The following is a 26,221-nucleotide window of genomic DNA, read 5'->3' as shown; positions in this document are numbered from 1 at the left end:
AATAACAGTATACAAAAAAAAAAAAAAAAAGTTGGTAGGTACGTGTTCGATGGGTAGACTTTAAAAAATAATCACACGGAAGATGAGTGTTTACGCACCGCACTATTCACGACATTGTTGCACTGCAAAAGATAGATAACGCTGTACACAGATTAAGGTTGGATGGATGTGGCTTAAAGCTTGTTGCGTGTCTCGGAGCGTACTTGGTCAGTTACGTAAGATTTAAGTAGTTTTTTAAATAGTGGCATTGATTTTGCATCTTTTATGCTTAAAGGAAGAGTATTATATAAATTTGCACCTTCATAGAGGACCGTTTTTTTTTCCGTAACTCGTACGTGGTGGCCGAAGTACTAAGTTATTGCAATTCCTTAATTTAATTTTCTGTATGTCTCGTTTCTTTTTAAATGATATTTGGACATGCAGGTCTTTTTGTATTATTTTACGTATTAGTATACAGGTATTGTATTTATAACTTTGATGTATATTCATTATTTTTGTCTTTTTGTATAATGTTGTAGAAGGTGTAAGGTAATCGAGATTAAACAGGACCTTTATTAGTTTATTTTGTGCTCGTTGAATAGCGTCCAAGTGTAAGGCAGCGGCAGAGCCCCATATTTCGATGAGGTAATCTATATGTGGTTTTACAAGAGTGTTGTAAATGGTATAACGAACTCGCATCGGAAGGCAGCGGGCTATACTTCGCAATGCGCCAGTGAGGGAATTTATTTTAGATTTAATTTTGTCAATATGTGTTTGCCATGTTAGTTGTTTGTCTAATATAAGGCCGAGGTATTTTTCTTGCTCTACTCTGTTGATAGGTTGATTGTTGATTTTCAAGGAATCTACTAAATGAAGTTTTTTATTTTTTGGTGCAAATATTATGTAATTCGTTTTTGTAACATTTATAGTTAATATGTTGCTTTGAAACCACTTGTTTAGTATAATTAAGTCTGTTTGAGCGTCACCCATAAGGTCCTGAATTGAATTTCCAAAGTAGAAGAGGCTAGTATCATCCGCATATAGAGTTGGGTCACCCCTTAGCCCGATCTCGTGTATGTTATTTATGTAAACGAGAAAAAGTAATGGACCGAGTATCGAGCCTTGTGGTACCCCATATGTGACAGGGAGAGGTTTACTGTCCTCGTTACCTAGTCTAACTATTTGCTTTCTGTTTGAAAGATAAGACTTGAACATTTTAAACGCTGTACCAGTGACCCCCATATGGTTTAGTTTGTTCAAAAGTATTTCGTGGCTGACGGTATCGAAGGCCTTTTTTAAATCAATAAAGACTCCTAGGACTACTTTTTTAGTATCAATGGCTACTTTGATTTGAGTGCAGGTCTACAGTTGCAGTAAGTGTGTTTGATTGTTGCCGAAAACCATATTGTTTGTTGTAGAGAAAGTTAATTGATTGCAAATATTTCTCAAAGCGATCTTTAATTATTTTTTCCAATACCTTCGATATAACCGGAAGCACTGAAATGGGGCGATAATTACCCGGATCCGACTTTTTACCGTTTTTATATATGGGAGTAACTTTTGCAAGCTTAAGGCTATCAGGAAAATTACCGTATTTTAAACATCTATTAAAACAGTCAGCTAGTTCTTGCACTATTACTTTCTGAATACATTTTAGTGATTTTGTAGTGATTCCGTCCAAACCTGAACTCGTATTAGCACTTAAGTTATTGATTATCCTTGTTATTTCTTCGACTGTACATGGAGAAAACTTGGAAAGAACATTTATATCTTTTGCGCTTGGCGATGGGGAACAGTGGCACGGTGGGTTATTGGTAATCTCACTTGCTAGAATGGTCCCTATATTTGAAAAATACTCATTAAAACAGTCACTTATGTCACTAAGATTCGTCACGCTGCCAGCTTCAGTTTGTAGCATTTTCGGAGCTTGTGCTTCTTTCTGTTTATTTTTAGACAGTGAATTTATCAAATTCCACATTTTGGTCGGATTTATTTTGCAGGCATCAAAAGATTTGTGGTAGTAGTAGCTTTTTTCTTTTTGGATGACCCGAGTAACTTCATTCCTTTTTTTAATGAATTCATCTCTCTTTTCTTTAACATTTGGATTATTTTTGTGTTCTTGCCAGAGTATGTTTCGCTGATTAATTATATCCAGTATGTCCTTGCTTATCCAGTCCTGTCGCGGAGGATTGAGTATTTTGGTTTTAGTTACCTTGCTGCTATTAATGCAAGTTAATATTCGATCTTCTAACAACGAATATTCATGGTCTATGTTTGTATGTATCTTATTATTTATTGTTTTATATAGATGATGCTTAGCTTTGCTATAAGATTTTGTCGGTATCTTATATACTATCACTCCGTCTGTGATGGACTTAACACTCTTAACACATTCACTGCCAACTTGGTAAGGCACCCGCTAGGCCTGGGTGCCTTACCAACGTGACAATCGCTTGCGCTACGACAAAGAAACGCTCTGTGTCTCTATCACTCTTCCATATTAGTGCGACAGTGACAGGTGCGTTTCGTTCGCTACGGAGCGTAACCGATTGGCATGTTGGCTATACACCCCGTTCTCTGTACGTAGGCGCTTTTCGCTACAAATGGGAAAATACGTGTAAGCGTAGCCTTATAGTGCGTAGCTTGCGCTAGTAGCGAATATGTAGCACCTCTTTAATACTACTTTTTTTTAAACAAAATGGTCATAAAATTTAACTACGTACATAAATATTAAGTCCTGAATAACTCCATCGCGTGCTGTTAATGGTTCAAATTGGTCTAGACGAAGTATTTTAAAGTAGATTTGTCAACATAGTCTAAGTCCGATAGCAATCAGTGTAATGGTCATGTTTCGTGTTGGATAAATTATTTTAGTTGATATCATGTTATGTAGCCTGTAAGTATATTATGCATATATGATACATCTGAAGCAGTGAATTTACGGCGTGGGCGTATTTTGAATCCTGAACGAATTGAGTCTTGAGCGTAGCGAGGGATTCTAACATAAAATCCTGAGCGTAGAGAGGCATTCAAGTGTTAACGCCCAAGATGGTAATAAATTTTGCTACCATGTGACACTGCTTTTCACATCACCTCTATGAGGAAATTACATATACCTATTAGGTTTGAATACATTATTTAAGCATTACTACTTATAGGCATATTGACATTATGGAAAATATTTCACATAATTTTATGTAAGTATATTAACCATTACTACGTCCCAAGGTTTTACTTTTTCCGATTTATTTATTACTTACTGTAAAAATTAGGAGCATAAAACAGATTCCATAGAAATCTTTAAATGCTCCTAATTCGTATTTCGCACGCTTCCTCCACGACACTCAGTTATCAGGACACGTTGTCGTGCATTTCCGCTACATACCAGGAAATCCATGTTATCGGCTACGACCGTAGCTCAGCGGTAAATGTGTTAACGGTAACCCATTCAAAGTTAATACGACCATCCCGATTCGAACTGTAACATATGTCAAATATTAGGTCTAGATACGATATGGATCGGAAAAGTGTCAAAAGTGACGTTTCTACAAACAAGGAGTAATTTTTACTAGAGTCAGACCAAGATAAGTTAGCAATGATTTTGATCGACCAGTCAGTGCAAGGGTTAAGTAAACGTCATAATTTCATAAAAGTATGATGTTGCACTATCTGGGCTGCCAAAATCGCTGCCAACTTATCTTGGTCTGACTCTACATACCGCAAAATCCATGTTATTGGCTACGACGTAGCGCTACGATCGTAGCGTAGCGGTTAAAGAGCTAATTTCACGACCGGTTTGGCCTAGTGGGTAATGACCCTGCCTACGAAGCCGATGGTCCCGGGTTCAAATCCTGGTAAGGGCATTTATTCGTGTGATGAGCATGGATATTTGTTCCTAAGTCATGGGTGTTTTCTATCGGCCCGATTCGAAGAATGATTAAGACAGTTTAAGGTCTTGGAAAAATCTTTAAAAGATCGATAACTAAACGACATGTCAATATTGATGTCGTTTATTTCGATTCCGCTGTGATCCCAATAAGATCTATCTACGATATTTCTAACGTCAAAGTGACATTGGTTTCCCAAGTCGAGCTGCTTCTGTCAATTATACGACATGCAAACGATATCTAAATGAGAACTTATCTAATCCAGTACTTATCGTTATCGTATCTCATTCTTGGAATAGGGCCGTATGTATGTACGCGTCAAAAGTTAAATTTGATCCACTTCCCGACTTCCAATGAAGCTAAAAATTTGCATACCTACATATGTAAGTCGGGTGACAATGCAATATTATGGTACCATCGAGCTGATCTGATGATGGAGACGGGGTGGCCATAGAAACTCTGTGATAAAACAACGCAACCTAATTGAGTCTCGATGAGTATTAGTGGCCTGTGGAAAGAAAAGCACAGACAGCGATAAAAGCTTGTACTAAAAATGAAATTTTTACTAAAAACTTATCATGTATTAACACATTCACTGCCAGCGACCCGCTAGGCAGGTTCTCTGTTCGTAGTCCCTTTTCGCTACAAAGCGGAAAAGTCGTGGTATCGGCTACGCTCGTAGCGCGTAGCTGGCGCTGGCAGTGTATGTGTTAAGTATGCAGGTAGCATCTACTGGATTGTCCAATATTTATTTGAATTAATATATTTTAAATTACATTGTGTAAGCAAGCAAAACGTAAAAAAAATTTGCTACAAAAAGATCTTATTTCATGCAGGTGTACTGTAGGACAACGGCCTATATTGTTCCCACGGGAGTTATGCATTGTGAAAAAAAAAGTTATAATTAAGTATTTTTGTTCATGTTTAAAAATATTTAATTTGATTAAATTGATAGCTGTTTGAATTTTTATTATGATACAGGAGGCAAACGAAAAGACCGATCAGCTGATGGTAAGCGATTAACGGCCGGCGATTTATACAATTCTCAATTGTGGCTGAACGTCGAATAGGTCTGTGCCCTCGATGCTAACCTGTCAAAGAATTACAATATGGCGGACGAATATTTGAAATGTCACCGTATTTAAGAATTATTTCACTTAAAAATTCGTTTTTTCTTCGCAAGTATGATGAAATACATTGTTTGTAACTCCGGGGATAAGAATATTGTTACTTGACTCTAAAGAGTTAAAATTCACTCCAGCCTGCGGCTGTCGTGGTTCGTGAATATTATATAGACTCTTATACAATATTTGACTTACCCCCCTCGTTGCCCAATAATACTATAACCCGACGACGGTTGGTCTGTTAAAAATGTAGCAGTCTGCCTTTTTTTTAAACGGATCTATTGACACCTCAGTCACCAAACACATGGCTGAGTAGTTTTTACGCTACGGACGCTACGGTGGAACACACGACACAAACGTATCCAAACACATACCTTGACTTAAAATCTCCCGCAACAAATGATGCGTTTCGACACACACCGCGACTAATATTCTGCCCAGCCGTAATATCCATTGGGATCAGTTTGAATTTAGAATTTATTGCGCGAGAATACGACGATAAACAAATAAATGCGTTTTCCTATGGCTGTTATACGCGTTGGAGCAGAGTATAAAATTGATTTTATCACCACTTGCTGCGAGATCTGTTTACGAGAATGTATGGCAGCGTCGTCTATTAATTAAGAGCTATATTATATAACACGTTTTGAAGTGTTGGTGCCTGGATTAAATACATATTTACCAGTCGCTTTCCGGTGAAAGAAAACATCGTGAGGAAATCGGACTAATCCCAATAAGGCCTACTTTGCCCTCGGGGTAGGAAGCTCAGATGGCAATGACTTTCGTAAAAACTAGTGCCTACGCCAATTCTTGGAATTAGTTACCAAAGCGGACTCCAGGCTGTCATGAACCGTGGCAATAAGCGGGCACAAACGCTACGAAGAAAAATATTCTATAGCACTTTCTGTGAAACCCTCTACATCCTCTACTGACATTACCCAACGTCGCAATGGGAAATAACTCCCATTATCCACAAAACACTGCAAATAATCATAATCACGTATATATTTATGCACCTTATCCCACAGTAATAAGGTGACTATTGTACACATGTTTATATCTGTCTGTACACACACCCTACGACGATCCATCACTCGTGTTTGATTTGTCACGTCACCTGTTTACCGAGCACATGTTTGGCTGCGGTCGCCAAATGGATTATATGAGGAACGTTAGCGGAATGCTGTTTTGTCAGCGTAGACATTTCTTTATACAAGCTTTCTAACATTTTTACTTTTGCATACACAAAGATTTAAATCAGATCTGCCTACAGTGCACAAGATTGCCTGTCAAATATCAAAAGTACAACCAAAATCGGAATGTTGTAATTTATCTTTTAATTTATTATTTGAAGAAACAAACAAGTTACAGTCTAGAAGTTAATACAAAACCCATCGTAGGCAAAACCTTGAGGTGTGTGTGTCGATGAGGAGTTAAAAAAAAAAACATAATAATATTAACATCTATAAAAAAATTCATAGGATTCTTAGTACATGTAGCTTCTGTCGTTACATTTATTAGATATAGAATTCAGAAATACACGCCAAGGACCACTTGCACCAAACCACTAATCCAGTTAACCGGTTAAACCTGGAATTACCAGGGTTACCAGTACAATTTGACATTGGGTTAACGGTTTAACCAGTACTGGTAACCATGGTAACTCTAGATTAGCCGGTTAACCCCGGGTTAGTTGGATGGTGCAAGTGGCGCTAAGAGGTTATTCCAAGATATAACACATACATTGCCAGTGACCCGCTAGTTGACCCTCTGGTCGTCTATGTCTCTACGTAGGCGTTTTTCGCTACAAACGTATGTCTACGGTTTTGTCATGTTATCGGCTACGCTCGTAGGCCTCGTAGCGCGTAGCTCGCGCTGGCACTGAATCTGGGGGCCTACCGCGAACCACGTTTGACGTGTTGCCTCTGTGTCACACTTACGTACGAATTTACAAGTGCAACAGAGAAACAACACGCCGAACGTGGTTCGGGGCAGGCCCTCTAGTTAAAGCCTATCGTATTCCGGAATGCAGCTCTTCGTATTCCAGTCCGCATACCTTACGTTTTGGTACAGTCAGTAATACCGTTAGATTAGCACCTTTGCATACAAACTTCTAACAAGGCAGGGGGGGGGGACCTTTTCTCTGCAGATGACGGTTTTTCGTTTGCACTCATGATTTATTTTTATCGACTTCAGAATAATGACCTATCGATATTCATAGCTTTATTTAGTATATTACTATAAAAGACATGAATGATCTTTGGTGAACTTATCTAAGTTATTTACCCTCTTGGTTCTGTATCTGGCAAAATCAACTATTTGTTTAGGTTTCAAAAGGATGAGGAATTAAAAAAGAAATGGATTCAGCGTGTAATTCGTCAGGCGAAATTGGTATTGAAGTCATAGCCAGATATGCTCAAAACTAATTCAATAAAAAAGAAAATAATTCAATGTGGAGTATTGAATTATTTTCTAGCAAATGAAAATATTGAGTGGAGGCGGCGAAAGCTGGAGTTTTACCAACATTACACTTTGGTAATATTTGAACATATATATGTGATGGCTTCCCTTTTGCACACTTCAATTATCTTTAAAGGTACGAGACATTATAGACCTGTGTGACACAAAGGTCTAGAATGTCTCTTTCATTATTCAATATTTATTTATTTATTACATTCCATAGTACTTGCAAAAAACAGCAATCACAATGGTTGTTACGCGTGGTTAGCTGGTGAGGAAGCGAGTGCCACCTAGTTCAGCTAACAAACCACGTCACTGATATCAACATATTGGTACGAACTAGTAGGTACTATTCCAAAAAATCAATCTTAAATACATGTAAAAAAATATCCATATCCGTGTTCATCACATCACACAAATATATTCCGTTACCACGATTCGAAACTAAAACCTCGAGCTTTGTAGGTAGGACGAGCTAAAAGACCTAAAGGTAGCAGGCAAGTGTGAATTAGAGCTTATTTGAGTTATTTGTACGAAAATGGTTAACATTACGTTAAATAAGTCCGCTGAAACCATTTTGCATTCGATTGCAACGCCATTGTAGTCCTTTATGTATCTACTTACCTACTGATTACAATGTATTCAAAGCGAAATACCGTTAACATTCTCATTCCAACTGCACCATGCTGCTTTCAATCGTATTTGAAGTGCAGGAGGGTCCATATTACGTCAGATGCAGCGTCGAGCACTCGTTTGTTTTAATTGAATCGCGCGCGGACCGTACGGGATGTGAATGACCCTTTATGAAACCCGCTAATTACCCTGGATTTTGCAGTTAAAAAACAACAGAGAAAACTACATGACTGGTCTTTGGCGGCCTCTAATTGTAATTTATAGACTGAGCGTTATCGAAGGTCTCCGCTTTAGCTTGGGCAAAAATGCTTTCGTATGTTCGAAAGTTCTCCTCTACAGGTCGCAAGTCTCAACCTTGTGGAAATCTTGTGGAATTTAGTGAGCAGATTCAAGGGGTGTATTCCCATCTGTGCCCGGCGGGGACAGATGGGAATAGGCGGTACGTGCAGATCATTCCCATCTGTGCCCGCCTCTTGTATGGCGGTGGTCACGTGGGGCGGGCACAAATGGGAATACACCGTTCAAGGTTTTTTTTTTTTCGATTCAGTTTTTTGAAATTTTTCAAAATTGCGAAGTAAACTCAATAAAAGTATGAATGAGTTACTGTTAAATTTCAGGATGTAAAAGGTCCTCACGATCAGAAATAATAATGATACTAATAAGATTTGAAATTGTAAAGGCTCTCCAAGCATCCAAATAAAATATCCTAAAATCTATTCTGGCTCAATCGAACCGACACGAGGGCGATAGGTCAACGACATCGTAGCGATACGGTTTCGCCGTCGAATACGCTTAGGACCCTCGACGAGACGTATCTCGGTCGACAACAATAATTTAATGTCCACCGCTCCAGCTCTAGCCAGACACAAAACGTCATGAATCTGTAGAAAATGCAGCGCTTTCAGCGATATAAATGGATCTCAATTTAATTTTCTATTCTATTTTATACTGCCTATTGAGCGAGCTATATTTGTATCTTTTCTTACTAATAAATGTGAGTTTCTCTGGCGAATGTGGGAGAATTCGATCGCGCAAAAGCGATCACGGCAAATAAGCATACGGCTCGTCGGATGGTAAGCGGTCATCGTAGCCTATAGACGCTTGCAACTTCAGGAATGTTACATCCTTTAAATACCGGTACATTCCTTTTCTTGGAAGAATCCCATACAGTAAGTCCCTAGAGAAAACCTCGGCCGGGCCTCGGAGCGCCTGCGGGTGGAAATTCCTTTTAAACCGCACAGTGCGCGACATTTAGGTTCTAGGATGTATGGATGAACACCCTGCCGACGGCGAGCCGTGTGGTGATAGAAACTTAAGAAAATGTTAATTGGGTTAGCGTGCTACACAATAAGTGAATTTATGTTAAGGACCACTGATATCTCCAACTAAATGATGTAATCTCAAACTATGTATTAATTATATTACTAAAATTAAGATATGAAAAAGTGCCATTATAACTTACCAAATCTGCTAACAGCTACTAATAATAATATTTTGTGATACTTATTTATATACTACTGTGTGACATGTAAAATTATTATTATTTATAATTTCGCAGCTGTACATTGACAAGAAAGATTGTAACACATAAGTTGGTAGATAATAACTCGGGAAGAGACATCGACCCCAGGACTTTTAAACCCAGAATTCATTCTACGGGAGTGGAAAGATAGTTTAGAACATGGGGGAATACCGGTCAGTTTAAAGACTTCTACGCACACGAAGAGGCCAGTACCCCTAGTGTAAATATTTTCGACAGCGAAACGTGACGTACGCGTTTGCGTTAAGTGTCATTTTGTATGAGATTTTTGACTTTCCAAAACGTCCCGCTTGGCGCGCTGTTCAAAAACCCATACAAAATGAGACTTAACGCAAACGCGTACGTCACGTTTCAAAATCGAATTTATTTACACTAGGGGTACAGACATATGAAGCTAAATTTATAATTCTAATCGGGTTGTCGAAAACTATATAATTCAATATTTGTTTGGAAAAAAAACGTTCACTACTTGTTCGTCAGACCAAAACAGGACCGGGGACACTAAAACAAATATGATCATAAAATTTCAGCCGTTGCGCTTTCGAAATGTCCTCAAGTTAGTAGACAACCTTCTTTGTCCCACATCGCCAAAATTTATTACCGAAGAATGCCCGCAATTGTCGGAGTTCCGTCATTTTTCCCCGGGAATTTACGGCGTCTGGCTTCTACGGGATCGCACCGAGATAGTAGAGCAGGTTTATTGATGCCTGAGAAGCCTTCAACCAATACCCAATCATTGAATAAACTTGGGGATAAAGTGTAGACATCGCTAGATAAGATTCAATCTAGTACTGCGTGTACAGATTGTACTCTGTGAACTATTTGGTATGGAGTTAAAGCCACAATTCAACTTGTGTATACTGTGAAGGTTTGGAACCTTCAAAGTTTTTTTGTAAATAACTGGCCTCAGTTATAATTATACACAGATTTGAATTCAGAATTATCGCCCTGCTAAATGAATAAAGATCTGCGGACGGGCATTCCGAAGGTGGCAACCATCTAGAGTACCTAGTTGATTTATAATCTTGTAAAAAGAACAAACATATGATATCAAAAATCTACGTCTACGTTTATATTCCCCACCACAGATAGACCGTATCCCTCGATACAATACACACAACACATAGCACGTTACTTATAGATAACTTAGCTCCCTTTCCCGACATATTCAGATATTAAGAAAGGTAGACAGATACTTATTGATTACTCATTGTAATTATGGATCGCATGTAACTTAAATAAAATAATTTATTTATTTATTATTAAGGAGTTCATTTCTCGAACTACTTAAACTACTGCCCCGTCACCATATAACCAATAGTGTGGAATTTAGAGCTCATGATCCATACTTTATTAAATATGCTGCTCTAAGCTAGCTAACCAAACATAACTGGAAAATATCTCTTAAAGGGATAAGTTCGCCTTTGTACACATTTATTGTATTCTCTCTATGTCATGTACTTACTTGTTTTGTGCAATAAAGTGTTTTACCAGTAAGTACTACATACTAAATTCAGTAGTATTATATTTATTCACATAATAACCACTAATATTTAAGGTGAAATTGTATCCAAATCATCAAGATTTATAAAACGCAGTGCTTATAACCAGGCTATTCCAAGTTTTCGCATAATGGGCTGAAATCAACCTAGTTCTCATTTGCAAAAGATCCTAACTACACCATTTCTGGAATATTATACGCCTTTTAACTTAAAAAATGAGCTGTGGATTATTCCTATTGCACACAGTGCTGGCGAGTGTTCATCTCAACCATCCCAAATATGCAAGACCTCGAGAACTTTAAAAACAAAGCACAACTGAAGCTCAAACATAACTGGTCTGAAAAGCGATATTCTGAAGATTCTATGGAAAGAACAGCCTTGTCGCGGCAAAGAATGGCACAATTAGTGAGTCGTAATTAGCTGGTGCCTGGAGAAAATGGAACCGTGTCTTACGCTATTAAGCTACTCCTGAGCAACATTTTACTATTACGGAACTTGCAAAGATAGTAAGGATTTTTAAATACAGAAGACTGTATGGGGACTTTAATGGTGTTATTCATAAACGTGTGACGAATTTAAGAAGATGTATAGATCGTGTCATCCACAATGACGCGCAGATTTGTAAATCTAACCTTTAATAACATGACATTGCGTGTCAAGGCACGCGTCATCGTGAATGAGATCGTCATCGTCTATATTTCTTAAAAATACAAACAAACCATTATCAATAATAGTTTGTTTGTATTTTTTAATTCCTCATGCTCTGATAGAGAGGCCTTTTTGTTCTTAAAAGTGTGCAGAAAGTGATCCGTTCCTGCACTGGAGCATTTAATTTCCAAATACGATTTTTCGTTTCATTAGGCGGGTCCACACAGAGCGAGCATTGGCGCGAGGCAATTTCCTCGCACACAAAACGGTCAGTGTAGACGTGCCTCGGTCGAGGAGTACGCTCGGGCGAGGAAAACGCGCGCGCCGCCTCTGCCGAGGCAAGGCTACACTGGCCGTTTTGTGCGTGAGGATATTGCCTCGTGCGAATGCTCGCTCTGTATGGACCCGCCTAATTTCTTACGAGAGGCAATTGAAATTTGGTTTTAAAAGGCTTTGTTATACAATTTCAATTCTGATATTGAACTCCCCATTCCATAAATAAGAACAATCATCAAGAAATGCCACAAAAAATTAAACTGAGTATTTTTTTTAAATAAAAACACACATACGGTGTGTTATGTTTCCGTTACTTTAGTGTATTCGAAATGAGTAAGTAGCGTAACTTGAGTGAGAGGCATCTCTTGGTTAAGCAATCTACTATATAAAAAAAAACGATTATCGCTTAAGCTTGTATTTTTAAGAAATAAACAACCTTTTGAACCGATTGCTTTGATACATTTTATCAATAAGAGGCTTAAATCTGTCAACGTCACGCACTTTTAATTAATTAGATTGATTTAGTATAAATTAGAATTAAGGCCTTGGCTGCCGTTTAGGCGGATTAAGGTTTAGGTCAATAGCCCTTAACTTTAGGTAGGTCGGTACGGGTGAATGTGTGAATTCACATTGATTAGTGTTTCACAAACCTAGTCCCCATTTTCCTTTGTGAATATTAACATTATGGAAAATATTTTTACATAATTTGAAGTATAGTAATAGGTATGTACAAATTAGAACGATAAACAGATTCCATACAATTTTTAAAATGCTCCGATCTCTTATAATAATTAAAAATTAAGGGGCATAGCTGTGGTTGGTATACAACAAATTGTGTCAAAATATTTTCAATAATATTCATATCCAGAGAGGAAAATGAGGACTAGGTTTGTATGAAAACGCGATTTTGCGCGGGTCCTACACTTTCGTCTTAATGTGAGTTCATACATTGGCTACCTGCGTTTAGTGAATACTCAATAAATACGAGGGCTGATCCAAAAGTTGTTAGTTGCTCCGGCTCTACTCATGCGATAAAAATAATATTTATACTATTGTGAGGGATATTTCAATGCTACTTATGGCCATAATTTTTTTTTAATTAATGCATATAGTTTTTTATTATATATTTTTAACTGAAAGCTGTTTTGTATGGAGTTACGGATTGCTTATTAGAAAAGACGGCAATTTTGGGCACAATTAAATGAATTTCGTATTGAAATCTTTGAAAATCGAACTTAAATTTACCCGGGTCTAATTATTATCTTCCTTCTGCTATTTCCAATGTATAAATCTATAAATAATCTTATATGCATATATTTTTTTTAAATATCAGAATTTTTTACTTTTAATGAAAGGACTCATTGTTGACACCTATGAAATTATAATAATATTTACTCAATCAAAACAATTTATACGTAAAAGAACGGCCGAGATTCGTCATTAATAGCACCTAAAAAAATTTTTTTTTACAAAAACTGTCTATAAAATTACAGCATATATGGAGTCTCAATTACTGATTTTCATGACTGATGGTTGACCGACGCCTCGAAGTAAAAATAAAATAAAAACAAAAATAAGCTTTTTCAAAAAATGTATATTACACCACTTTAATAAGCACTGAAAAATCCCTCACAATAGTATAAATAAATTTTTAATGGCATGAGTAGAGCCGGAGCAACTAACAACTTTCGGATTAGCCCTCGTACTAATAGACCTCGGGCCAGGGGTTTATTTCGTCAGTCATCGCCTCCCGGCTGATACTTTATCAGATGATAGTTTAGATGCTGTTCTAAATTTAAAAAATCCTCAGCCGCTTGTATCGCGGTGGAAAGACCTACCTAATTACTGTGTGTGTCTGTGTGTGAGTAATTATATAATCTATGGATGAGAGTAAGTATCACCATGTACCCTAAAGTAAAAACGCTAAGCACGACAAATTTCGTACATTCACCAACCTGTTTCTATCTTTATCGCACGCGCGTAATAATATTGCTGTCCCCGTTTCGCGCCCATGATGCCGGTGGTCAATGACACTGTGCGAGCGGGAAAGCAATATAATTATGCGCGTGCGATAGGGATAGAAACAGGTGACTCAATGAATGAAATTCTTCGTGATTAGAGTCCTTACTTTAACCCATAACACCAATGGGATCGAGTTTTCTAGAGGGATTTCGACTAAACTTAAACTTACTTAAGTAAACAATAAAAACTATTATTATGTTATTTCTTTTAATATCACAAAATTAATAGCACATTTTAGTACTAACCCGCGGTTAACGCGGTTAATAAAATAATATTATTTATAACGAAATACGCCGTCGACGTAGGCGCGAAGTCACATGACAAAATAATCCAAACATGAAAAAAAAAACATAATGCTTATTTAATTTAGTTAAGTTAGCGAATAATCGGTTTTGTATAAAAAAATCGAAACATAAATCAAAGAAATCATGCTTTTTGCAAAATTTAAAAAGATTTTGTGACTGCTCCAAGGAAAACCGAACTTAACCTAGAATAGAGTTACTTATACAATATAAATTCGTTTTGGACGGACACAACATGGGTACACAACCCGATAAAGTTAAGCGAGAAAAATCTTTACGTAATAATAAATAATAATGTGAGAATTAAACAATTATTAAGTGTATTTCAGTCTAGTAAAAGATGACCGAGCTAGAGGCACACATTGAGCAACAGAAATTAACTAAAGACAGGTTTGACACCTCATACCTCTCGCATAGAATGGTGGTCACTTTGACCTTTAATTTTTATGTGAAGTAGCTGTTAAGCCCAACCAAGGCTCAGAAACCGGTTAAATTTCCAAACCGTTCTTGGCGCAAACCTTTTAATTTCGGTTTCGTTCGTAAAACCGTTATTTTCAAACCGGATTTTAGGGGAACATTTCCATAAAGTTCTCGTCCGATTAACCGGTATAGCACAATAAATACCGGTTTCTTCCTATGGGGGTGTCTTTGTTTACGCGGCACACCACCAGGCCCTTCGGCCGTCTCGTCGCTCGTCAAACCGGTTTATTTAGGTTACAATAAAGTTCTTAAAACGTTCGCGTTTTCATGAAGGTTCGGAGCAAAGATGTGGTCTCGCTCTTCATTTTCTATCGCATGTATAACGGGAAGTGCTCAGAGGAATTGTTCGGATTAATCCCTGCCGCTTCATTTCGCCATCGCCCTACGCGACAACATTTCCATCCTTACCACTTAGACGGTTGGCAGTCCTAACTGTGCGTTTCTCCAGAAACTTCCTGCCTCGCATAGCTAAACTGTGGAATGAACTGTCGCCTGCGGTATTTCCGGACCGATACGACCTTCAAACCTTCAAGAAAAGAGCTTACTCCCATCTTAAATCCGGAAATGCACTTGCAACCCTTCTGGTGTTGCGGGTGTCCATGGGCGGCAGTAATCGTTTACTATCAGGTGATCCGTCTGCTCGTTTGCCTCCTATATCATAAAAAAAAGAAAAAACCAAAATAATCCGGTATTTACCGCTATTTTAAAACCGGTTCCGAGACTTGAGCCCAACCAAAAAAAAAATGACGGAACTGTCATAGGAGCCATCATTTGACGCAAGAGGTATAGTCGTAGCTGTCACCACCAGCAAGCCTTTAGCATGCTTTTCTACGCCTCACCTTCATAAGGGATAGAACGTGTAAAGAATAATATCTGAAACAAAAACAAATAATGTACAATACAATCAGTAAAACGTACATAAAGTAAGTTCGGGTTTTTAAGATAATGTAAACCAAAAACCACGTCACTCAGTCATTGATCAGGCCAATGATAGAACATTTTTTATCTGTGGATTTATATCATCAAATATACCGAGTCACGTAGTATTTTATTGGAATTCTTGTGAAACCAAAAATCTGTAACAAATAGCCTATTGGAACGTAATATCAAAGTTTAAATGAACGGCACATTCATTGGTTCGATCCCATTCGACCAGTTGTAAACATCGACATTCATTTGGTCGACATTTTTTAAATTATGCCCTGTTATAGGGCATGTATATTTTTTTGGGAGAAATGCAGAAAGTGATTCTAGACAGTATATCTGTTGGCGACCGATCATAAGATCAGGCAAATCGTAATGTTTCTATGTAATGTTTTTACGGTAGTCCCAATAAACCAATAGATACGTAGGATAGGTTCGTTAGGTTGCTTCAGATGCCCGAAGGGCAAACTGTCCAGGAATATCGTCGACTCAGGGAACGAGAAAAACATTTTCCCCTTTTTACGATATGCCTAGGAATTTCACTATCTGCCTGATCTTACGACCGGCCGCCGACATATCAATGACGAAAAGTAGCGAATAAAATCGCGTCATATTAGGCGAATATTTTCTCATGCAACTTTTATCTCCGCCTATGAATATGCGTATATAATATATAGGTACTTGCAGTTACCGCAAAACTAAGTGGCGAGTATTTGCACGACCTTACGGAGTGGGACTCGCAACAGTAGTGCTGGGGTCAATTTCTCGAACCGTATTAGACTAATATTATTAGTCCACGAACTGTCAAATCGTATGGGTTGCCATGGCAACACACTAATAATATTAGACTAATACCGTTTAAGAAATGGGCCCCGTGTAGTATCACGCATAAGTAGTGCAGGTAGTCTCACGCATAAGGTACGACACCTGACTTTATTGGCCGGCTCGCCTCTTGGTGCGACACCACAACAGCCTCAACTGACCATAGGAGGGCCTAGTGTCTTTGCAAAAGGTTGGTTATGGCGTAAACTAAAACATACCTTCAGCCGAAACCGAAACGTTTAGAACATCCTGTCTTGTCACATTTCTTAAGAAAACCCCCGTGAACACATCCTGAAAAAAGAAAATTCTGTGTCTAAGTCTATAGCAAAAAGTACGTAAATTAAAAACACTAAAAATTACATTTTTGTAAGGACTTTTAGGGCGTTCGGGTTAACGAAAAATACTATGCACACTAACTGGCGTGAACGCGTGCGACCAATTTTACCTACTGCCCGCCACGTGCACGCTTAATTTAATTTAATAATGACGGTAGAACCGTAAGAATATCATGACGTTTTTTTAAATAACACAAAACCTATTTCAATAACTGTAGTTATGCATTTGCTACGATTTGGCTTATAAAATAAAATTAAATATAAATATCTCACCAAAATTGTATACACATCAGTCGCTTCCAATCCATAGTCCGCCGGCTTGAAAGAAACATATTGATTATCTCCTCCTAAATTGACGAGTGCGAAAGAGTAAGTAGAATATATGTCTCCTTTCATAGGTAGGTGGCGCTTCACCCATAATGTAACTTTCTCTCGAATCTGAAATCATCAAGAGGAATGAGGCTGGCGACTGTCAAAAGATTTTTTATAGATGGCGCCAGCATATTGTTCTAGAGAAAAAACAAGTATTTGACACTATTCGTAGCATTGACAAGTAAAACCTATGCTGGCGCCATCTGTAAAATAATTCGAGCAGCCAACCTCATTAAAAACTTATCCCTCAACTTGGTGTAAGTATTCCGACAAAGCTTCATGCGCCAAATAAGTTCGCCTTCAAAAAATCATTACGTGCTTTCTTTGCTAGCAGAATGAAAGATTCTTGGTGTATTTATTTATTAGCTTCATATGTATCGTCTTTTTTATATGTATACATAGTACATTTGTATATTATATTTGTATGTATATGTTACTTTATGTATTTTTGTTTGATTTGTTTTGCTGTTGTAATTGTAGCACCGCTCACAATCTCTCTGCTTAGCCTTAAGGTTGACTGGTAGAGAATGTCTCGTGGCATTAAGACCGCCTTTTGTACTATAAGATTGTTTTTCTTTTGTGCAATAAAGATTAAATAAATAAAGCTTAAGTAAAAATACATTCATATTCATGGAACTATATTTTTATAACTAGCCCCTGCCCACGATCTTTTCCGCAAAGAAAAGGCTCATTTTCTTAAACCAAATTATTTTACAGGGGTCACGTAATCGCATACTTATACGGAAATACATGATACGGATTTAAAAACTCCGTGTAGTGGGTTAAAACCTTAATGCACATGCTGTTAACCTAAATGCAGGTACTTAGGTACGTTATATAGAGATTATGAAGTACTAATACGAAGCGATCGGAAAAGGGGAAGTAATATAGGATAAATGATAAGTTTTTATTAATTGTATCAGTCGATGCGGTGTTGTTTTAAGGATCATATGTATACAGTGTGTCCCTTGCCATTGGACAAAGCCGAAATGTACACGTGCATTAGGGTATTTAGAACCAGTGTACAAAGTATGATAACAACGGGTGTAGCCGTTTCGAAGAAATTAACAAATTACCATTTTTTTATTTTGGAGCAGCCTGTATGTGTAGTAGTAGCTCCTAAGGTAATATCCTCAAAGAATAGTAAGAAACCTTCTTCGACCTTTATGATTATCTTTTTTTTTTATGACACTAATAAGCTTTTGACTTTTGAAAAATGTCATCATTATCAAATATTTCGAACAAATTGTCAAAAACACTGCCAAAGATTAACACAGTGTGTTACTTTTTGTTGTCGATTATTGCAAATAACTTTTGTTCGAAAATTTTATTTTTTTATCTTTTGTTCTAATTAAAAAAATATTAACGTCACAGCATTCTTGAGAAGTAACCCTACGTGGGATATCAGGGTTTGTCCAATGGCTAAGGTCACCCTGTATATGGGACCCATTACATTGAAACAATACAAATATCAGAAACTACAGTGAAAATCTGACAATCGTACTGTTTGCATGAAACTCCTGTTACTAAACGATACTTGACCGTGCCCGAGTCATGTAAATCAATAAAAAAAAAAACTAAGAATGAAAAACAAGAAAATCGCTATTTTGACGGCTTAATGATGCGTTGCCATTGCCAAGTTTTGCTGATTGTACGTAAAAAGCAGCCGCCATCTTCCCCCTACCGTAGGGTGCTGCCAGCAGGTCTATGTTCCGAAGTATTTATTTCTCGTAAGGCGTGATGTTCCTCGTATCTCAATAATCACCTAAAGGCAGTAACCATCTTTCCCCTATGGGCAGTGGCTATCAGGTCCATGTTCTGCAGCAGCTGTTTCTCGTAGGGCGTGCATGAAACTCCTGTTACTAAACAATACTTGATCGTGCCCGATAATCACCTTAAAGGCTGTAGCCATTTTTCCCCTAGGGTCCTGGGCTATGGCCAGCAGGTCCATGTTCTGCAGCAGCTGTTTCTCAAATGGCGTGATGTTCCTCATGTCGCAGCTGAGCAGGAGGGGCGCGGACCACATAGCCCACAAGCCCATTTGGATGCGGCTCTGGCTATCGGTTAGACCTTTGTTTCCTAGGATTATCTGGAAAAAAAAACATTAACAATTTTTTTTGTACCTACGTATTCTTGTAAATAAACGCTTCTATTCTATTCTATTCGTACGAGTACCAATGGCTTGAATAAAAAGTGAATCTCTATCGAACAGCTGTCTATATATTCCTAATTCCTGATACTCTCCCTTTAAAACATTTTGCGGTCTTGATAGTAAATAGCTAAGGATTTAAGTATGCCTTGCCTTAAATTCCTATTGACAGACAGACATCAAAGTGTATAGAGACACTTCGTAATAAAAATACGTACTCCCTGCCACAAAAAATTATATAGTGATGGTTCCACTAATAAAATTTAGCTAGGTACTCTGCATGTACAAAGGGATTTACAAAAATCAAACATGTTTTTATGAAATTGATGTTAAGTCATACAACATTTTTTATTTCTTTTAGCCTCGGGAACGCATGGTTAAAATCCTTCGGAATCTTCGTAGGCACCTTGTATACATTTCACATATTGTTTTTTCGTTAGCAGACATCTCTGCTTAATACAAAATTAATTAACGATTCTATTTAAAATAATTATCTAAACAATCCATTATGCACGAAAGTAACACTTTGCTTACTATGTCTGGATCGTTCCACTGGCCCGGCTTATGGAACTGCCTGTACAGCTTGTTGTTCTTCTCGTAGTAGTCTGTGTCCATACGACGTTGCCGAAGTTGATGAAGATGTCGTGGAAGTTGCACCTCATGTTTCAATGCTGCGCGATAGGCGCGTAGCAAAATTGAGAGCGCGGGATTTGACGATGAACTCTTTGCCCGCCTAATACTTACCATGTCAGGATCGTTCCACTTGCCCGGCTTATGGAACTGCCTGTACAGCTTGTTGTTCTTCTCGTAGTTGTCTATGATCCATACGACGTTGCCGAAGTTGATGAAGATGTCGTGAAAGTTGCGCCACATGTTGCAATGCTGCGCGATAGGCGACTAGCAAAACTGAGAGCGCGGGATTTGACGATTAACCCTTTGCCCGCCTATTACTTACCATGTCAGGATCGTTCCACTGGCCCGGCTTATGGAACTGCCTGTACAGCTTGTTGTTTTTCTCGTAGTTGTCTATGATCCATACGACGTTGCCGAAGTTGATGAAGATGTCGTGGAAGTTGCGCCACATGTTGCAATGCCGTGCGATAGGGGCGTAGCTGAACTGGAAACCCGGAAAGTGTTATTTTTTTATGAAGCTGTAAGCCACATAATAAATCATAGTACTGTGTAATCATTACGTGACAGCGGAAGGTGACGATTATTGTCCAGCCCTAACGTGTGATGTCTCTCTTAAGCTGCGAAAATTTTAAAATAAGCCAAAATTGAGGTGCACAAAAACCATTGCCATTTTTGCCATTGCTACCATTTTTTTAATTCCAGGAAAACAGCGACGTCTTTTTTTTTATACTTCTTCGGTGGCAAACAAGCATACGGCCCGCCTGATGGTTAGCAGTCTCCGTAGCCTATGTACGCCTTAGACTCCAGAGGAGTTACATGCGCGTTGCCGACCCTAACACCCCTCCCTCCCCTCGTTGAGCTCTGGCAACCTTACTCACCGGCAGGAACACAACACTATGAGTAGGGTCTAGTGTTATTTGGCTACGGTTTTCTGTAAGGTGGAGGTACTTCCCCAGTTGGGCTCTGCTCTAGATCTGGAATGACATCCGCTGTGCTGTGCCCTACCACACAAAGCGAACAGACATTCACAATGCCCATACCTGTCTTGTGGACGTAGTTTAAGGATGTACCCCCGGGTACATCCTTAAACCAACGAGTCAAAGACTTCAGGACAAGAATTCAGGACGTCAAACAAGTGACTGAAACTTAACTTGCATTTGCAATGACCATGATTGGATCCTTATGCCATAAAGTCAGTTAACACTGTTTTCAATAGTAGCTAAGATTTTACTACAAAAAATAAAATACATAATAATAATACGTTCTATTCCTACTTACCTCACTCTTATGAATATACTCCTTATAATAAGGCCAACTGCAGGAGAACACCATGGGTCTTCCAGTCTTATTCAAATAGTGACCAAGCTTTATGTATGCTGTAAACAAAAGACTTAAAAATAATAAATGTGTACATTTGGTCTTAAATCACATCACAACATGACGCGGTTATTTGCGGAAAGTGACAATCGTTAACTACAAAAATAAAAAATGCATGGAAATGATCATGTAGCTTTTCGTTAGTATCTGTACCTTCGTTAACGCCTTATGTCATCAAAACAAACATCACTCACGCGCCAAGCTCCCGGGCGCAAGCGAGCTATCGTAAACCTTAATTGCCATAACACCTATAGTTGTCCTTGGCGCTGGCTGTGGGCACAACAAGTAACGACGACTTCTCGATCGTCACCTTTGCTATGACCCAAGATATAATACTATAACGCCTTAAGCACGATGCCACTGAACAGTGCACACAGACTAACCACTCTGTGACAGCGGAGCTCGCAATAAGTAGGTAAATAATTACATAATTTATAATATAATTATGAAATGTAATCTGTATAATTAAATTACCAGTATCAAGATACTTGTCTTCCACAAAGCAGCCGTCAACTTTGAGGTAGTCCACGTCCCACTCCGCGAACTGCTGGGCGTCGTTATCGAAGTGTCCGCGAGAGCCTGGGTAGTGCATGCACGTGTCGGTGCCCACGTTTGTGTACATGCCGAATTTCAAACCCAGCTTGTGGATCTGGTGAGGTAGGGTTTGTTATAGGGATGTCATAAGCAAGGGGTAGCAATGTAAATTAGTAGTTTCTTATCTCATCAATTCCATAGAGTAGGAGATAAAATATGTATTTGCAGTTACTTTTATACTATAGGTAGTCACTGCCCCCCTGTCCTCCCTTGGCGACGCCCATGCAACCCATTACTAATATTCTCTAGAGACTACTATATAAAGTGACTTGTTATTATTGCATTGGAGTGTACCCAATCAATATGTTATGATTTTTTTAAGTGATAGCAATCTATATGGTAATAATACTCCTGTTTTCACCTGACATGTCTAAAATCAGCAAACACTTTATGAAGATAAACAGTCTAAAATTAAAGTATCTAATGGTATACATTGTGTAGCCAGAGACAATACCACAAAGTGTGTGTGACATCTCACTTAAATCAAAGTACTATATCAAAAACTCACATAGTCTGCTAAGAACTTCATACCCCTCGGGAATCTTTTTCTATCCGGCACCAGACGGTCATCGCTGTCCCGCAGCTTCTCCGACCAGCAGTCATCAATCACAACATACTCATACCCGGCCTCCAGGTAGCCGTCATTGAATAATGTATCCGCCACGGACATTATGAGTTGTTCACTAGAAATTAATGTACACTTTTTTGTTCCTCATAGTTTCTTGCGATTAATACCTGTAGATTGTGTAATTCACGAAGACACGAGTCTTGACTTTTATTGTCATGTTATTAAAGGTTAGATTAGACAAATCTGCATGTCATTGTGGATGACACAAACTATAGTATGTAAATTTATTGGAAATTAATACTTATTTTATATTCCAAATTCTAAAATGACAGATTAATTGCCCCAATTTATAGACATTTGTCATTTTAGTACAAAATTGGTACAATAGCACTTAGCAGGATGATTGGGTAGTTAATTGACCAATCGAACATATTAAAGTATTCCATTTAATGTTTTTAAAATGTAAGTTCAGTACAGAAGTATTTGATGGCCTGTCATGCGGATGTGTGGTTTGTATAAGAACTTTTTTAGCATTTAAAAGCTGATGATTATTTTTCTATGCATATTTTTGACCATAATATGGTCAAAATACATGTCATATGTATCATGAAAGAGTATCACTTAACCTGCAAATCTTCAGGAAATTCCTTCAAGAAACTTATTATTATTCAATGATCAATTGATCAGGCAGGCAGTTATGACAACTGATACAGCCTGTATAAAATAGGTAATCATCTTAACATTCATCATGAAAGAGTTATAATATGCTTGTCTAATTTATTTTTAAACTGGTTCACATTTTGCACTGAAATCACATCATCTGGGAGTTTATTCCAAGCCCTCACTACTTGGTTGCTCAGAAAGTGTTTATGTGGGTTACTGTGAGATCTATGCCTTTTTAGTTTTAAGTGATAACCTCTCAGATGGGTATTGTTGTTACGCTTGAACATCTCTTGAAAATGGCTGAGGTCATTGTGTTTCCTACAATATTTTATGTTCATTAATCAGTTAACAGGTTTCAAAACAAACATTACTACAACTGCAATGCATGCAAACAATCAATATGCACGAAAAGATAGTTCATGTACAAACACTGTAACAAAATCATTATTAAGATACTGTACAAGAACACTTTTTTATGCAACCAAGCTGGTTTAATATTTTTCTTATCAGATAATAAGCATTACTTGCTTTGTAAGGCTTTGATAATCACGTTTATGTGTGGTTAATTTCATTAATTCTGCATATTCTATCAGACAGATACATGATAAAATCTTAATTAAAAACAAAATAACAACATTACATCTCAGTACATTCTTTAAATACTTTGCAGCACCATACCACGTAGACATTGTTTGTAAACAATAAATACCGGTGGAACTCACTTGAGACATTTATCGGGGTTTTTAACACAGTCGTCGGCGCACTGGTAGTACCCCCACGACATCCAGCCCATGGGAGGTGTCCGGGCTACGCCGTTATTCAGTAACAACACGAAATCTAAGCACATAGCGAAAATAAACACGAAAATCTGAATTCCTACACCCATTCTGGTTCCGTAAAATTTACTCGAGTTTGTCCATTGAATATTAGTTTATATTAATCGAAAATTTTTAAATTTAACTAACCGTATCCGAATTAACACATTTTCGCAACGAAATATTGTTTAACTGAAACACGCAAAAAAGTGAAAAACTACCCATATAAAAATGAGTGACACTGACATTTATGACTCGAGGGAGTCGTATTTTCGCGTATAATTTCTCTCAATAAATGAACATTTAAGAGTTGAGTTGATAACGTTCCATACCGTAACGTCATCGCAAGTTGGAATTTGGAATCTGAAAGTACCCAAGTCAGCGCTTTTCAAACTTTCACGAAAACAATCGGTAAAACTACACCCTAACATTTTTTTGGGCAAAATCTAGCAGTAAAATCTTTCCGTAAAGGCTATTAGGCCCCGTTGTCACATCAAACGCAAGCCGTCACGTACGGTCGAACTATCGGTACATATGAAATAAAAAGTAAGTGTAGTCGAGCTAGACGATTTAAGTAAAGGGTCGGACGGACCTTGCCTGCGTGTTATAGCGTTCGTTGTGACCCTGTATTGGAAAAACTCGAAAGGTTAAGAAAATAAACCTTGTGACTAGCATAAAAGCAAAAGGGCGGGATTTCATTCGGTTCGGTACAAGCATTACCTACATAAAATAAATATTTTACTACTACTTAGGAGATTCTTTTGAAGGAAAACACATCTATAAATTTTCACAAGTAAAAATTGATTTACAAAGTGGGCATAAGTATAGTCTGGCAAACAACTTGTCAGTCAGTAAAGAACCAGGAAAACTATACTCATCCCTTTCTTTTGCATGCTACTAGGTATATCTTAAACATATCGGTTTGTACTCTTTTGTACGTTAACATTGTAATCCCAATAGGTACTTAATAGGTAAATAGCAGATTGTTGAGCACAGATTTTTGAGCTTTAAAAGCCGTTACTATATTTCAATACATATTATAATGTAGCCGTAACGCGGCGCTCGGACGGAAAATTTTGGATCTTCAGTAAATAGAGACGGAAGTAATACTGTCTTTTATAGTTATCTAGTTCATTAGTGTCAAAGCGACAGTGATCATACTCCGCTAATGGGAAATCCGGACCACTCATTAGCGCTTGAAACTAGAATCTACCCTTTATCGCTATTCGCTAACTCACTCACTTTTATCATTAAAATTGTCCATCTCGCTTCTAAATTGTGACAAAGAAAGGAGTATCATAATGGAATCTGGGGGTTACAAGTCAATTTCAATAGAATTGTAGGATTATTTTATTTCTCGTATATTTTCCAATGTTTGTAAGTACTAAAGTGTTTTATTCTTACTTTTTTATGAGATCGTTGAACTATTGATCAATTGAATCACAAAGGTGGATTCTGAACCTTTTCTGGAAAATAACGTAATTATTGTGTAATCCAATCATTCGATTTCGTTCCTCTTCTGTTAAGAGTAGTACCTACGGTAAAAAAAAACTCGCAGTCAACCTTTTTACTACAAAAGTAACCGTATGGCGCCCCCTTTTATTTTTGTCGACTTTTTTTCGTCCGATTTTGCTAAAATTTTGTGGTAGAGTTGGTTGGTGAGTACTTACTTAGTCAAAAAAATCGTTAAGTAGATTGTGGATTTAGTTAGTTTGGTCCAAGTTAATGCTATAATTATGCTAATACTTAATTTAACACATATTTTGTACGCGTTTTCTCAATCTGACACAAATTCCAAATCCGATACATGGAAACTGTCTGATTAAGAAAATGCGTACAAATAATTTTAAATTGAGTAACAGAACAATATAGCAATAAAATAACTTGGGCCAAAATGACCAAATCCACAATCATCTTAACAATTTTTTAACTGCACACCAACCCTGCTAGATTTGGTTAACGCATAACTTAATCTATCACGCTCGAGTGACTACAAAAATTCCCTCTTAGACTCTCCTAATTGTAATAGTTTTAGCTCAAACAAATACTGGGTAAAGTTAGAACAAGCTAAGTTGGCAGTGATTTTGAGTATTGTTAAATACCTATTGCATGCCTT

General features: G+C 37.7%; 2 protein-coding genes across 3 annotated transcripts in view; one reads left to right on the top strand and one right to left on the bottom strand.

Moving 5' to 3' along the window:
• Positions 1 to 26,221, top strand: part of LOC133516448 (pikachurin) — a 230,271-nt gene that overhangs the window by 78,885 nt on the left and 125,165 nt on the right. The window lies entirely within an intron of this gene.
• On the bottom strand, positions 14,883 to 25,114 carry LOC133516444 (alpha-N-acetylgalactosaminidase-like). The gene is made up of 9 exons (XM_061849395.1): positions 24,013 to 25,114; positions 22,568 to 22,742; positions 21,940 to 22,114; positions 21,367 to 21,464; positions 20,411 to 20,572; positions 19,201 to 19,395; positions 17,208 to 17,372; positions 16,818 to 16,890; positions 14,883 to 15,726 (listed from the first exon to the last, which is right to left on the bottom strand). The coding sequence occupies exons 1-9, from the start codon at positions 24,174 to 24,176 to the stop codon at positions 15,695 to 15,697; spliced, it is 1,239 nt and encodes a 412-aa protein (XP_061705379.1). The 5' UTR covers positions 24,177 to 25,114; the 3' UTR covers positions 14,883 to 15,694.

The sequence above is a fragment of the Cydia pomonella genome, chromosome 3 (genome assembly GCF_033807575.1).
Source record: "Cydia pomonella isolate Wapato2018A chromosome 3, ilCydPomo1, whole genome shotgun sequence".
Lineage (NCBI taxonomy): Eukaryota > Metazoa > Arthropoda > Insecta > Lepidoptera > Tortricidae > Cydia > Cydia pomonella.
Note: the sequence above shows the minus strand (reverse complement) of the source record. Positions and strands in the feature narration are given on the sequence as shown.

Bases quoted from the DNA above. Each gene is read 5' to 3' on its own strand.
- LOC133516444 (XM_061849395.1), bottom strand. From the start codon at position 24,176: ATGGGTGTAGGAATTCAGATTTTCGTGTTTATTTTCGCTATGTGCTTA. The intron at 20,573-21,366 runs GTAAGTAGGAAT...CCGGGTTTCCAG, and splicing joins AGTATATTCATAAGAGTGAG to TTCAGCTACGCCCCTATCGC. The intron at 17,373-19,200 runs GTGATTATCGGG...TGATGATTTCAG, and splicing joins AAATGGCTACAGCCTTTAAG to ATTCGAGAGAAAGTTACATT.